General features: G+C 37.6%; 1 protein-coding gene across 1 annotated transcript in view; it reads left to right on the top strand.

The window, feature by feature from the left end:
- The window catches only part of Tmtc3 (transmembrane O-mannosyltransferase targeting cadherins 3), a 54,140-nt gene that overhangs the window by 23,194 nt on the left and 14,462 nt on the right, over positions 1 to 16,484 (top strand). Inside the window, exons 7-10 of the mRNA XM_006990812.4 lie at positions 988 to 1,240; positions 7,277 to 7,425; positions 9,171 to 9,291; positions 13,112 to 13,223. Coding sequence (XP_006990874.1) covers positions 988 to 1,240; positions 7,277 to 7,425; positions 9,171 to 9,291; positions 13,112 to 13,223 — 635 coding nt within the window. The remainder of the gene's footprint in view (positions 1 to 987; positions 1,241 to 7,276; positions 7,426 to 9,170; positions 9,292 to 13,111; positions 13,224 to 16,484) is intronic.

The following is a 16,484-nucleotide window of genomic DNA, read 5'->3' as shown; positions in this document are numbered from 1 at the left end:
GTCAGAATTATTATTCATGTCTGGATTGTTCTAATAATTACTGAAAAGAACTGACCTGATTCCACTTCAAGCAGTTCTCCCTTAAGACCTTTTCTCTCATCTAAACAATTTTTAGGTTAGGCAGTTTGATTGAGATTTTGAATTAGACAGCAAGATTCTGAGGTACCTATAACATATTTTTACTCTTTAAAAAGCGATTTATTTTTGCTCTCTCTCTCTCTCTCTGTGTGTGTGTGTGTGTGTGTGTGTGTGTGTGTGTGTGTGTGTGTGTGTGTGTGTGTGTGTGTGTGTACCACATGTGTGCAGGAACAAGCAGAGGCCAGAAAAACATGTTAGCTCTCCTGGGGCTGGAGTTGCAGGCGGTTGTGAGCCTCCAGCCTGGGCGCTGGGAGCCAAACTTAGGTCTCGACAAGAGCAGCAACTACTCCTGGCTGCAAAGCCCCAAAGTATTTACTCTAGTGTTACACATAAAATAATTGTGCATTAGCTATATAGTTAATAAGTAAAATTGGTATTTAAAAAGTGGGATTTGGGACGGCTGAGCTTGCTCAGTGGGTAAAGGCGCTTGCACCAAAGCCTAGTAGTTCAGTTCCCAGAACGCACATGATGGAAAGAGAACTGAGTCACAAGCGGTCCTCTGACTTCCCCGTGTGTTAATTAGTGTCACGTCCATGTCCTTACTTATACTCATTCTCCCACTCCCTTTCTCTCTCCCCTAACTGAAAAAAAATTAAAGCCTACAACTGGGAGCTGTTGTTTGCTATTTATTTAGTACATGCATATGTAATCGCCATATTGAAAAACTAAGACAGGAGGGTCCTGAGTTCAAAGTTAACATGAGTTATATAAGCAGTAACCATGTCTCAAAAAACCACCAGCTGCGTTATAGCTCAGTATAGAGTGCTGGCCTATTCAGTGTGGTGGTCTCAATCCTCAGCATTTGGGGAAAACATTTTTTTAATACCTTGTTTGTTGTTGTTTATGCAGGTTTGATAATCCAGCTGCCGTAAGCCCAACCCCTACACGACAGCTCACTTTTAACTACCTCCTTCCTGTGAACGCTTGGCTTCTGTTGAATCCTTCAGAACTCTGCTGTGATTGGACCATGGGGACAATACCACTCATTGAGTCATTTCTAGATATTCGCAATCTTGCCACTTTTGCTTTCTTTTGCTTTCTGGGGGCTTTGGGAATATTCAGTCTGCGATACCCTGGTGATTCCTCAAAGACTGTCCTAATGGTAAGAAATCTTAACTTCAAATTATGTTGCATTCAGTTGGTTCCATGCGACATTATCTGTAATCTATCCAGTGTGTGCTTTTGGAAGTATACTTCTTTGTTGATCATTCTCAATTTATGAACATATGTTACATTGTCCTTATTAATTATTAATTAGGTGAATAATGGAATTATTTTACAAGTATATTTTAGCATGCACAAGCAGCTATGTAAAATAGAAACTAATATTTTTCTAATGTGATAGAAACAATGAAATCACAGTCAAATCATTTTGTCATTCATTTTCTTTCTCTACATTTCTTATTCACATTTAAAAAAAAAATGATTACATTGTATGCTTGCTTCCCTGGCACTGTGAATAGTGTCATGCAGTATGCAGCTAAAGCAATAGAGACTTTAAGTCCTGTTAACAACATTTTAATTGCTCCCTGAGTGCGGCTATGTCTAGAGACCTCTGATTATTTCAAAATTTATGTGTGTTTGTGTGTATGTGTGTGTGTGCGCACTAATTTTGATAATTTCCTCCTTCAGTCCTGACTTTGCAAGATTTCTTTTTCCTCATTCTTTTTTAATTGTTGAAGGCAACATTTTCTTTAGCATTTACTGTACAGTAGAAAGTATTTTAATATTTCACAAGTACATCATTTCTGGCTAGCACCACTAGACTAACATATTTGTTCAGTATAAATCTATGATTGCAACCTCTTTACCTGGTAGCCTTTGAGGCACTGTGATGAGAGAAGTTCTCAGGTCCTTATTTCCAGAGAGTTTGCAGTCTAAGAAACTTGTGACAAACGGCTAACATATAGAAAAGATTTGAAAGAATGCATGCAGAGTGTAGGAAAAAGATCTGTTGGCTTTTATACTTTAATGTGCAAATTTGTATCTTTAAAACATCCTATTGGAGTTTTTGAACAGTACTTTGAATTTCAGAAGAAATGCTTAGGCCTCACTTAGAATTTTCCTTAGTCTGGAGGTACTAGTTGAAACCAAAGGCTAAATAAATAGATAGGTGCATGGGATGGGGGACAGGGCAGCTGGGAGAAGCCTTTCTCAAACAGGCCTTTACCAGTTTTCTATAGGTGTAATATCATTCAAGTCACATAGAGGGCCACTCAAACTTAGGGATGCTGCAGCATGCATGGTATTCATTCTCTCCTAGAAAATAGTTAACATAACTGAGTAGTGTAAAAGAAGCTGAACTACTACTGAATTCTGAAAGAACTGTAGCTAGAGTTTTCCCACCTTGCCCACAGTCAGGACAAATCTTTGTCACCCGCCAGTCCCACAGCCGCTCAGACCCAACGAAGTAAACACCGAGACTTATATTGGTTACAAACTGTATGGCCGTGGCAGGCTTCTTGCTAACTGTTCTTATATCTTAAATTAATCCATTTCCATAAATCTATACCTTGCCACGTGGCTTGTGGCTTATCGGTGTCTTCACATGCTTTTTGTCATGGTGGCGGCTGGCAGTGACTCCCTCTGCCTTCCTGTTGTCTTCTCTATTAGTCCCGCCTATACTTCCTGCCTGGCCACTGGCCAATCAGTGTTTTATTTATTGACCAATCAGAGCAACAGATTTGACATACAGACCATCCCACAGCAAAGAACTCCATATTTAAATTGTTCATGGAGAAGAAAACAATCTAGGTAGGACACAGACTCCCCCAAAAAGGCAAATGTTTAGCAAAGAGTGACTGGTTGACTTTAACAGGCATTGTTAAACATAAAAAAAAAAAAAAAAAAAAAAAATGAGATCTATTTGAAATGTTGGATTTGACGAGGTATCACTGAAGCAGTTTTACTGGAACATGAGAAAATGAGAGCTAGTTCATATCAGATAGACCACTGGTTGATACTTAAAAAGCATTTCATTTTGTTGTGGACTTTTTAGAAACGAAGATACCATTAATGGGTTGCCTTTGTAATTTCAGAATTATTTAGTTGAACCATTAAATGGCTTTAAAGCAAGTGTTTGTAACCACAGCTTTAAAAGTTTTGTCCCACAATTGTTTTATGGGTAAGGGATGTAATAAATGGGGAGACAGATCAAAATGTAGCACACAAAATGATATCTAAGGTTCCAGAGGCAACAGGTTTAAATTTAGGTATGCTGACTGTATTTATGTAGAAAGCCATGGAATACGTAAGACAGTGGGTAACTAGTAGGTTTGTGAAGATCAGCAGAACACAGAACACCTAGCAGAAATGTGTTTCAGTTGGACGGGTGAATTTACTGTTCTGTTACTTGAAGGAGATGAAGAAGCAGGAATGTCAGTGTCGGTGAAGGTAGTTAGTAAAGGCAGCCGAGAGTTGTTTCTCTTTGTTCTGTGGTTTTTAGTCCTCACCCTTTATTAATATGTTATAAAAGTCCATAAATTAGAAACAATGGTTTCCTGATAAAAACATGGGTGAGAAGTGTGATAAAAGCAGTCAAGATTCAAAACAATCGAAGAGAATGGAATTATGCATAGCAGAGAAACCTAGAAAGCCTGGAGTCTGGGAGTGATCTGAAGTTGGTGACCTTGAGTTTATGATGACATGAATTTTGTCAGTCCAGTCTTAATACTTTTCCTAAGAGTCCATTGCTGCTTAAGTGAATTCACATGAAATAAATATATTTACTTTTGAACTTGTGCTAAAAGGACAGTTGAAAGATAGGAGACTCCAAGTTTAGCAAATAAAAAGATATAGGCAGATAGATTAAAAAAACAAAAGCAATGAAATAAATTTCCTTAATGATTTACTTAAGTTATATGTTATTTTATATATGTAAAAAAAAATTATGCCATTGGACATAGCTGTTTTGCATATACTCTTAAGTCATGCTAATTTTCTTAAATGTTGACTTTTCTGAAGATGTCTGAAGAAGCAGGACAAGAAAGTAGTGCCCAAAGACAGATTCCATATTTGGTATCTATTAAGATATTAAATATATATCAACAACATAATGCAAGAGTTGTTAGTCCCCATTTTTGCTTATAAGGAAGTGTTCTCAGGGTGATTGAATAGTTTATATTACAAAATAATTAAGTTTGGGATTTATCTTTAAACTCTTGGCTCTTGTCACTAATACCCTTTTTTATTGTTTAGATTTTTTTTTCTTACATATGAATGTTTTGCCTTCATCTCTGTCTGTGTACCATGTGTGTGTGTGCCTGGTGCTTACAGGGCCCAGAAGAAGGCATTAGATCCCCTAAGACTGGAGTTACAGACAGTTGTGAGCTGCCACTGAGGGTATTATGAACTAAACCCAGGTCCTTTTGAAGAACAAGCTCTTTTAACTGCTAAGCTATTTCTCCAGCCTATAATATTCTTCTCAAAAGGACTTTCTATTATTAGGAGAAGAAAACTATAGGCTAATCATAGTTACCAAGATTGGCATACATTAATTAGTACTTCATTAATTAAGATTTCTAAGTAATCATTAAAAAGACACAGTCAGATTTTAACTGAGTGATCATTTTCCTTGTTTATGTAATTTGTAATTTAGTCATTAATGTAGCTAAATAGCTTTACTCTATGTGGTTGTTTTATTAATCATGTGTCTCTAGGAAATGAGAAGTAAAAAAAATCCTTAATAGTTTGTGCTTTGATTTTTTTAAATACTGAAATTTCAGACCAGTTAATTGATGTGATGCATCTTCATCTCCATCTCATTAATGAAGTATAAGAAAAGAGACGGCCCTTCCTCAGGTCCTTTCGAAAGCTTCAGATTTCTGAAACTGAAGTGTTAAATTACATATTCAAGTAAGTCCTATAAAACAAAACAGGGGCCTAGGGATGTAGCTGACTGGACAGGTTGCTCTGCTGATGTGCATGAGGCCCTAGGTGCAGACAGGAAGATCAGAAGTTCAAGGTCATTTTTGACAACATAGCAATTTCAAGGCCAGCCTAAGCTACAAGAAATCCTAGCTCAAAAACAAAATGGAAAAAAAAAGAGAGAGAGAGAGAAGGGAAACAAAATACGGAAGCAAATGTCCACAGCTACAAGTCCTAAGCTATCAAATTTAAATCCTCCCATGTTGTTTATATGCTTAATCATAGGTCGCTTTATAGTTAAGAAGCCACATGTCATCCCATTTTCTGAAGGACAGGAAATCTGAATATCCTTATGTTTTTCTCAGTGTGCAGTGCTACCACTTTAGTGATTGTTTTAAAGAATAAAAATCTACTGATTTAAAGGGACAGTTTTATTTTTATATGCATAGTATAAACCTCTTTTTAAACATATGTAACTCATTAGAATTCCAGGGGGCCTGGAGAGATGGCTCAGAAGTTAAAAGTACCAGCTGCTCTTCCAGAGGACCCATATTCAATTCCCAGCGCCCGTATTGTAGTTCACAAAGATTTGTACATCCGTTCTCAGGGCATCTGATACCCTCTTCTGACTTCTGTAGGCACGGCACAGATACACACACATGCAGGCAAAACACCCACACACCTAAAATAAAAATAAGAAAAAAAAAATTTAGAAAAATCTTTTTTGAAAAAAGAATATTATACAAGCTGTAGAACCAGAATATTATAAAATTATAGAACCAGAATATCTACAAGCTATAGAACCAGACGTCTGTGTCTTATCTAAACCATACCTTGCTTCAATCTTTCAGACTCCAGTATTATGGGGTTTCTTGTAGTAGTGTTCTAGAAACCAACGTTTTTGTCTGTTACCAACCTTGGTGATTTTGTTTTTCTGAAAAATGTATTGACATTTTCTCAACTTACTGTTACCACATGCACAGACATTGGGTGTGTAAGGTTTTTTCTTCTTTTTTTATTTCTTTCTTCCTGTGTAACAAAAGTTTATGTCCCTTGACCAACATCTCCCCAGACTCCCCTGCCTCACTCTGGTAATCACCATTCTGTTCTCAGTTTCTGACATCACTTTTTTATAGTCCATATACAAATGAAAGTATCGGGAGTATGGCATATTATATAATGTCCAGCACTTTTATCCCTGTTGCAAATGGCAAGAGTTTCTTCCTCCTTTTAAGGCTAAATAGGATTTTCTTGTGCATATATGCCCTACTTTATCTGTTCATCCTTCTGCCCGTTACTAAGTTACTGGTTCCATTTGCTGGCTATTCTGAACCTTGGTGCAATAATGGAAGGGCAGATATGTTACAGTGTGTGGATTTCCTTCTTTTTGATATAAACATGTGGGATTGCTGGATTGTATAACTCTTTTTAATATCTTGAGGCATTCCCGTCCTGTTGCACGTGATAACATTGCTAATACAGTTCCTATCATTAAATATGCATTGGTTAACATTTCTCTACATTCTTCTCAACACTTGCTTTCTGTTGTCTTTCTGACAATAGCACTCTAACTCTGACGGAGTTCATTCAACTTTAAGTTTGCATTTCCCTGATGATTAGTAATATAGAACATTTTTCATATAGCTTTTGGTTGCTCATATGTCTTCTCTGCCCATTTTTTATTGGATTTTTGCTATTTTTCAAAATATTCTTTTAAAAAGTAATTTAACTAGCCGGGCGGTGGTGGCGCACGCCTTTAATCCCAGCACTTGGGAGGCAGAGGCAGGTGGATCTCTGTGAGTTCAAGGCCAGCCTGGGCTACCAAGTGAGTTCCAGGAAAGGCACAAAGCTACACAGAGAAACCCTGTCTCGAAAAAACCAAAAAAAAAAAAAAAAGTAATTTAACTAAGTGAACCTTGGTAGTAAACTTAGCTAAAAGTTGTATTTCTCACAGAACAAGTGAAGTATTGCTAATTATGTTTTTCATATCTCCAATAATATAAAAGATTCAGAGTCTAATTTTAAATGATAACTCATAAAGTCTGTAGGCAGTCTCCCAAAGTAAATCCTGTAAATCAAAAACTCCTTCTTATCTTGCTGATGTACATACTAATGTTTATTACTACCCATGTTGCCTTTATGTTCATTGTTCATGGTAGTATTATCTAAAATATTCTACAAACTCACTCAAAATAAATTATAAAAGCTTTTATTGTTTGTCATCTGTGTATTTTTTTAATTTAATGTGCTATCTTTTTTTTTTCCATTCTAGGCACTTTGTTTAATGGCATTACCATTTATTCCTGCATCCAACCTTTTCTTTCCTGTTGGATTTGTTGTTGCTGAGCGAGTATTATATGTTCCTAGCATGGGGTTCTGTATTTTAGTAGCTCATGGATGGCAAAAAATTTCAAACAAAAGGTGAATTAAATGCAAGTTTATCTAATGATTATTAAATTTAGAATTAAATACATTAAAGTAATTTAATGTGTTAGTATTTTAGTCTGTATGTTGTCCAGTTTTCTAAGCCATACTTTTAATCTTTTCATCTTGATAGCTGTAATTCAAGTTAGAAAAGGTCTTCACCACCTACCCACTCTCTGTTCTCTATATAATTTACATTACAGCCCAAGACAACCATCTGAGTCAGACCCAAGTGAAACAATGATACTGTTATTGAAACTCAAGCACAAATGACCATTTCCACTTTCATATGCAGTGACGAAGATATGGTCATCCTATTAGAGTCATATTGAGTTCTGAGTGTATCTAAAATGTGTTTAGCAAGCATTCATAATTTCCTATCACCATCTTCATTATAAAATAATGTAGGTTTCTGTGTTGCTTTAACAGTTAAGGAACAGTATGCTTAGAAACTGATATAACCAAAGGGATTATGTACATTTAATATACCAATAAATGATACTAAATTTTAATTTACAGCTGATTCTCTACATCAATCTTAACATCTCTTACATATTGCCTTCTCTTATATCCAGTTAAGACTTTTATTTAAAAATTATTTCCATGATTTTTATAAATATCCCACCTCATTATCTTATATAAGTTCTAGCTCAGAATCTTCATACTATATCCATTCTTTGAATATTTCCATTTTTTTCCTGCATTTTGCATCTAACCTCATTTTACACACATGTACTCAGTAAACTGTACTTTTTAGTTTCACAATTATCAGCCATATCTATCCAACCTTTCTTATAATTGCTACCAGTGTATCCAGTTGTTATCCTCACCAATTTTTAAGGCCTACTATGTGCCAAGGATAATTCATGATAGACATTTAGAATTATTTTCACATTTAATCTTAACATACCTGCCCTCCTGTGCAAATGTGAAAATTGAAGCTCATGTATGTTACCTGAATTGCCCGAGGTCATGCATCTAGTAAACAGAAGTGTTGATTACAATTTACATTGTAATTCTTCCAGTGATGCTATCTGATCTGTATTATCTTGTTCTGCCTAAGTGGATCTGTCAAAATGTAAGATATTGAACTGTGTTAGAGATCCAAAGCACAGACAGTCTCAAAATATTAACTAAGTGAGATAATAGAGATTGACATAATCCTCCTATTATAAGTGAAGAATCAGATGTCAACAATTGGCCTAAAGTTTTGGGATTGGCATCTGTTTTAAAGGTTTTCCTCTATTTTTTAACAGACAGTTCTGACCTTAAAGTATAAATAAAAATAATCAGAGACTAGAAGAGCAATATATTAGAAAAAAAATTGCATTTATACCAAATATGTGTAGACTTTTTACATATCATTGTCCCTTAACAGTAAACTATTAACTCTTGCACAGTCATTAAGCATTTTTTAAAACATATAGCAAAGTCGTGTAGGCTCTGCAAATGTTTACCATCTTCGATGAGGGCTTGAGCATCCTCAGACTTTGCTGTCCTATGGGAATTTTGTAATAGATCTACAAAACCCAAAGACTGAATAAAATATCAGTGAAGTCTCAATTGGAAGGCCATATTCATAATATTTGATTTGGGGGTGTTGTGTTTTCTAATTGTGGAAATTGTTAGAATGAATTCAGAATGACAATTTGGAAATGTTTAACATATTTGTTACCTCTTCTAAGATGTAAAATGCTTTTGGTAATGAAGACAGTACTTTTTTTCTTATATCTTTTGAACAGTGTATTGAAAAAACTCTCTTGGATTTGTCTGTCCATGGTGATAATAACCCATGCCCTGAAAACACTCCATAGGAATTGGGACTGGGAGTCTGAATATACATTGTTTATGTCAGCATTAAAGGTAAAGTATTATTACTCAGAGGACAGGAAAGTATGTCTTTGTGAAACCATTTTTTACTATACTTTTAGGCAGACATTTACTTCCATTTTAGCCAAGAAGCAATAAATTGTTTTTATATGATACATACCATAACCAACTCCCTAAGTACTATTTAATTTTATGTTGAAAGAATATATAAGTAGTTCTGTGAGTGCTATGCTAAATTCATGTGAAAGTCACATGGCAAAATTTTTAAATAGAAAACTCTATCTTCTTAGTTTTTAGGTGCAGTTTTTACCATTCAGTGTCTTAATAGCATGGTAGTATAGGATATGACAGCTCACAGTTCATTGGTGACTTTGTTAGTGTTGATGGTATATAAAATAATGAGAGTTCTAAAATCAATGCATTTATTAATTCAGTGAGATGCAATATATAACACAAGTGTCACCCTGCTGTGTGAAGGAGTGTCACTGGTTCAGCACTATTAGTAACAGAGTTAGTAGACAGAATTTTATTTAAAAATGGAATTTTTGCCCCAAGCTTTCCTTCTCTCTTATCCTTTCCAAATTTCTAAACTCATATTTTCTTTTGACTGTTTTTTTTTAATTGTATATATGTGCAGATGTCTGTGTGGGTATATGCATGTGAGTTCAGGTGCTCACTGAGGCCAGAGGTGGTGGATTCCCCTGAAGCTGCCTGATCTGAGTAGTAGAAAGCAAACTCAAGTCCTCTGTGAGCGAAGTCCATGCTTTAAACTGCTGAGCCGTTCCTCCAGCCCCTCCCTATGACATCTTCTTTATTTCCATTACTTGGCTTAATTGAATCATCTGCTTCATGAGATATCTTTATATAACATCTACTTAAGATTGGATGATTGAAGTGAAATCCTAATTTGTCTTATCAATTAAAACCAGGAGTCAGATATCAGGGTAACAACCTGAAAGATCAGAGAAGCAGAGCAGCAGCCACTAGAGACTTTTTACCTCTATGAATCCTCAGACTGAACGGGGCCTAGATACTGTCACTACCCACCTTATGTTCCTGTCTCCCCTTCCAAATTGTGCTGGGATTAGAGATATGAGCCTCTCAAGTACTGGGATCAAAGGTGTGAGCAACCACCCCCTGGCCTCTTAATTTTTGTCTAAACAAAAAGCAAAGGTTTTAACTAACATAGAAAAACTGTATACGATAAGTACAATAAATATATACAAATATATACCGACAATAATTACATTAGCAGTATCTAATCCATTAGCATTTGACAAATTCACAGAAAATACTCTTATTACCTGTCCTATCTTGTTGAGTCCAAAGTGTTGAACCTAATTCACTTTCTATCCTAATTTGCATTACCAACCCAAAACTATCTTTTGATGTCTCTCAACCTTATACACTTTACACCTCTTTTGTGCGTGTCTTTTCTGAATTTGTTAAAAGGGAAAACTATAACTATAAAGTCTTCAACTCCATCAGAGACCTGAGAAGGATATATTACCTGAGTAAACAGGAAGTGCAAAGCAAACAACTTCCGAAAATAAGGAATGAAACAGCTGGCTGCCTGGACAGTCACCCAAGATTCCTCTGCAGTGTTGGGGCCTCCATCTTTGACCCACAGGCCTAGAATATTGACAGACTTATCTGTGAAGCAGAATTTTTGAGGGACTGTCGCACCTTGTTTTGGCAAAGTTCTGCAGTCACTTTCCTTTCTGTCCTGCTTGTCCATTTTGGGCAGACTACTGTCAGCAGTCGAGGCAAGGGCAGTTTCTTGCCCAATGGCTAACTTTTGCCACAAAGAAAGTAACATGTGGAGTTTCTTCAATGCCTATCATCTTCTTTGAAGTAGATTGGTGCTGCCAGGAGCAGACATGTCTCATTGTCATTAAAAATGAAAGAGAGAGAGAGAGAGAAAGGATCTTATGTTATTAAGACATCTTAAATGCCATATTCTGTAGATCTCTGAAGTGTTTGAAGACCACCTGTCTATCTAAAATATATCTCTGTTTGACCTTGAAAACACACCTAACAGGACTACAAATTTGATTGTAATAGGTGACTAACTACTAACCTGCATTTCTTTATTATCCTAAATAGTTTGTAATAATAACTTTCAAGGACTTGAAATTTACATTACATTGTTAGATGAGCTGTGGAGGAACAATGCCTTGAACAAGAGTAACAATGTATGTACAGTATATTCTAACCAAAATAACCTTAAATTTGTATCAATGTACAAAAATCCAAGCTAATGTAAAATATTTAAAACTAATAGTTGCTTTTTTTTGGTCTAAAAGTAAAATTCAATACTCTACCTTTTTATCCTATTTCTATACCCCCCCCTTTTTCTTTTTAGAACAAGATCACTAAATCTAATCTCCTTTGTTCAGCTTTTTCCTGACCATTACCAATAATAATTTGTAACCAACCCCCCTAAACGATGAGAAATATCCATCACACACTGAACGACCAAAAACCACTCACCCCATCTCTTGGGAATTTGAGCATCCTGTTCTTAAAATTACTTCGTCCTGTCTGGAGGTGACAGCATCTTTAGGGGACTGAAAATATGGGATAATTGTCAAGTCCAGGAAGAGCCAAGTGTGGTGATATATTGTGTACTCTAATAAACTTGCCTGAGGATCAGGCTAGCCACCTTGAAATTGTCCTGAGAAGTTTGTAGTCCAAAGCCAATCTTTAGGTACTGTTTGTCAGCTTAGTGGCATTACCATAGTCCAGGTAGAATCATCATTGAGGGGCCCCATTATCTTTTTGGAGACTTTAGAGATTGCTGTTCGGAAAGTTTATTGTTCACTGTAGAAAACTTGAACATCATTAATCAAAACAGAAAGTTTAAATTTTAAGATAGTACTATACCTAACCAGATGAAATGTGATCCTGACTAGTCTTATCAATAAAAACCAAGAGTCAAATATCAGGGTAATAATCTGAAAGATCAGAGAAACAGAGAAGCAGCCACTAGACACTTCTTACCTCTACAAATCTTAACACCAAATGGGACCAAGATCCTATCTTCACCTGCCTTATATTCCTGTCTCTGTCTCCTGATTGTGCTGGGATTAAAGGCATAAGCCTCCCAAATGCTAGGATTAAAGGTGTGAGCCACCGCTGCCTGGCCTCGATGGCTAACTAGTGGCTGGCTCCGCACTCTGGTCTCCATGCAAGCTTCATTTGTCAGAACACAAAGTATCGCACAGCAGATGATCCTTCTTTATCGTGCAGTTTTACTTCCCTCCTAACTGTATAGACAGTTGAAGCCGCATTGCCATATTAAATCCATAATTTTTGTATTACTGGTATCCCATAATTATTAGGAATTTTGCCTGCATTTATTCTCAGGATGCTGAATAAAGCCTACAAGTCCAATCACTGCAGCTACTCCTTTGGCTATGTATCATGTTTTACCCATCTGTGAGCTCGAAACATACACATGGATTTCATAACTTTAATCTCAGCATTTCTATTTCCATAGTAAACTATGGAAATAGCTTTAAACATGTCCAACCAAAATATATTCTTATATTCTAGTACCTTCTCTCCTAAACAGAATACAAATACTACTGTAGTAGTTTTCAAACAGGATTGCACTCTAGTCAAATAAAACTTTGGGAACATTTCTGAAACATAAATGAAGTCAAAGTGATGTTGTTTTATGATAAGTTAGAGGAAAGTGGACTTTGTCTCATTTCTAGGATTATTTCCGTAAAACATTCCTTTCCCAATAGTCAACCAAACAAACGTCTGTGAACTGGAGGTTTTTGGATTGTTGGTAGTGGTGCTGTATTTCTGATTATAGCTCATTATGTTTTTACTTGTGTTTAAGGTGAATAAGAACAATGCCAAATTATGGAATAATGTGGGTCATGCTCTGGAAAATGAGAAGAACTTTGAGAGAGCTTTGAAATACTTCTTGCAGGCTACCTATGTTCAGCCAGGTAAACACTGTTCATTACTAAATTGACGAATAGCTTCTTTTCTAAGGCTTTATTAAAATTGTAGTTGTTAGATGGCACGGAGGTGCACATTAGGTGGAGTGAGGGCACACGGTTGATTAAGCTGAGTTCAAGGGGGTAGAGGAAGAATTATTGAAGACACCATAGGAAAAAATGAAAGGGTGTTGTGACTAATGCTGTGGTGCTAGGCCAAGAGAAGATGACAGAAAGAGAAACAAGGGGAAGGTCAAGTGTATCCATATAGCTGAGAAAAGTAATGGTGCATTGTGGGAAGATAGGTGGGATCTGGTAGACAGGCTGCATTACTTGTAGGACCTAGACTAAATTGTGGTAACTAAGAAGGCACAGTGTAGACCGTGGATGGGAGGTGAGTCAGTAAGCTGTAGTAACCCGAAGTCGCCTCCTGTCGGCTTCTGTTTCGTCAGTGCAAAAGTAAAACCACTAGGAGACAGCAAAAGAAAGGACTGTTTGAGATGTATGAACAGGGGGAGTGCAAAATGGTCCTGTAAGACAGTGCCTTGCGAACTTCCGTAAGGCAAGGAGCAGTGTTTCTAACCTAAATTGATGCCAAGGGATGGGAGAAAAGTGCCGAGACAGGTCTATCTGAGGAAATGTTGGTATCTGAGTAACATGCTGGTAACTGGAGCAGCGGTTTTTTAAGAAGAGTGCTACTGGCATTTCAGGTATGCAGAGTTATTTTACTAAAGGTTGCATCCAACTACCGATACCACCAGATACCATCACTTGATTCTATTCAGAGACAAGCAGAAGGATCCCCATAGTCTAACTGTCCCATGAATGGTGCCGTGTTAGAAAATAGCATGTGTGTGCCAGCAGTAGTGTCTGTCACACTCCTTTAACACCAGCACTTGGGAGGCAGAGATAAGTGGATCTCTAAGTTCAAAGCCAGCCCGGTCTACATAGTAAGTTCCAGGATGGACAGGGCTTTATAGAGAGACCCTGTCTCTGTCTCCGTCTCCCTCTCCCTCTCCCTCTCCCTCCCTCCTTCTCTTTCTCTCTCTCTCTCTCTCTCTCTCTCTCACACACACACACACACACACACACACACACACACACAAATCCTAAAAGAAAAAATAGTTACATGTACATAGATTGTTGAAATTAAAGAATTTTGACAGTTGTAATGTTGGAGAGAGCCCAAGAGCTCCAGGATATTTGACTCTCTTGAGTCCCACTGCTAGGGCCCCCACAAATGGACCAAGCCACACAGCTGTCACCCACATGCAGAGGACCTAGGTCAGTTCCATGCAGGCTCCCTAGATGTTGGTCTAGAGTCCTTGAGCTCGGGTCAGCTGTCTGAGTCAAATATTGGTAGCTGTAAAATTAGATGTAAGTAAGCAGTTTAATAGTCATCAGAGTTGAGAGATAATTTTAAAAGGACTCACAATTGTCTAGAATTAAAAACTGGGATTCATGGTAATACCAACTCTTCTTCCAGGCCAAGTGTTACAAAGAATAAGAAAAGGTCATAGTCACCACAGAAAGAGGTACAGAGCAACAATGTCATTAAGACAGAGGGACAACAATGAAAGATATCTTGTTAGAGGGAGGCATTGTGGTGTTAGGGAGAACCCTGGTACCAGGGAAAATCCCAGAAATCCACAAGGATGACCCCAGCTAAAACTCCTAGCAATAGTGGAGAGGGTGCCTGAACTGGCCTTCTCCTGTAATCAGTGGTAACTACCCTAATTGTCCTCAGAGAGCCTTCATCCTGTGACTGCTGGAAGCAGATGCAGAGGTCCACAGCCAGGCATTGGGCCGACCGAGCTCCAGAAGTTGAAGAGAGGGAGGAGGGATCGTAGGAGCAAGGGGGGTCAGGATCATGATGAGGAAGCCCACAGAGACAGCTGACCCGAGCTAGTGGGAGCTCAAGGACTCTAGACCACCGTCTAGGGAGCCTGCTAGGTCCTCTGCATGTGAGTGACAGTTGTGTGGCGTGGTCTGTTTGTGGGGTCCCTAGCAGTGGGAACCGGATTTGTCCCTGGTGCAGGAGCTGGCTTTTTAGAACCTATTCCCTATGGTGGGATGCCTTGCTCAGCCCTGATGCCGGGGGGAGGAGCTTAGTCCTGCCTCAACTTGATGTGCTATGCTTTGTTGATTTATGGGAGGCCTTGCCCTTTCTGAGGAGTGGATTGCAAGGGGAGTAAAAAGGAAATGGGAGGGTTAAGAACAGGTAAAGAACAGGAGGTGATACTGGTTGGTTTAAAATAAAAAAGACAAATTTTGGTAGAAAGGGGTGTAGAAATGTAACTGTTGCTATTCTACCTTCCTTGACTTTTCATGTAGGCTAGTTTTTCTTGGAATATGGAGTATGTGTCCTATATCTCCTCTTTGATGTGTGTATCTTAAGCATAGAATGTTTTCTGTTCCATCTGTCTTCTACCGTACATACTTCTGTTACTTGTCTTTTATAACCTGTTTCCTATGGCCTCTTTTCAAACATCTTCTCTTCTAGCTAAGCCAAAGCGCTTACTTGTAGACCCTGTAAATTTCTTTCGTATCTTTCCTGCAAGATACACACACGCACTTATTTCTTGTGTTCTATTTACTAACTTAATTCTTAATTTGTTTGCAATACTGGTTTGTTGAAAATGTGGAGCTTCCTTGTAGCAACATAAACATCTGATTCATGTTTTACACTGGCAAAATTCATTAAATGTAGTAATTCTAATTCATTTCTTATTAAAGTCTTAGATTTTCATTCTGGAATCTTCTTAAAAACTTGTTGCATTGTGTGTGTGTGTGTGTGTGTGTGTGTGTGTGTGTGTATGCATGTGCTTGTGGCAGTATGTGTGTGTATACACATGTGCTTGTGGCAGTGTGTGTGTGTGTGTGTGTGTGTGTGTGTGTGTGTGTGTGTGCGCGCGCGCATGCATGCGCGCATGTACTTGTGGCAGTCACAAGACAACTAGGAGAGTCAGTTCTCTCCTTCGGTCTCGCGCAAGGGAAAGAATTCAGGTTGCCAGGCTTGGTGCCTTTACCAATGAGCCATCTTGCCAGCTCAAGTTACCACCTTTCACTTGTGTCTTTCTCACTTCTGTGTTGGGGTAGTGATTTCTATTTCAGCAATTTTGTAAAGACTAAATCAAGTGCATATGTGAAATATATTTTTCAGTGATCAGTTTATGTGAATGGTGTTGTGTATTACAGAATGTTGCAGGTGTAAGCACTCAGCCTTAAGTAATTGCCCCCTCAGTTTTCACTTATTTCTGTTTTAAGCAT

Source organism: Peromyscus maniculatus, chromosome 18 (genome assembly GCF_049852395.1).
Source record: "Peromyscus maniculatus bairdii isolate BWxNUB_F1_BW_parent chromosome 18, HU_Pman_BW_mat_3.1, whole genome shotgun sequence".
NCBI lineage: Eukaryota > Metazoa > Chordata > Mammalia > Rodentia > Cricetidae > Peromyscus > Peromyscus maniculatus.
The sequence above is the reverse complement of the archived record's forward strand: the minus strand, read 5'-3'. Positions and strand labels throughout refer to the sequence as shown.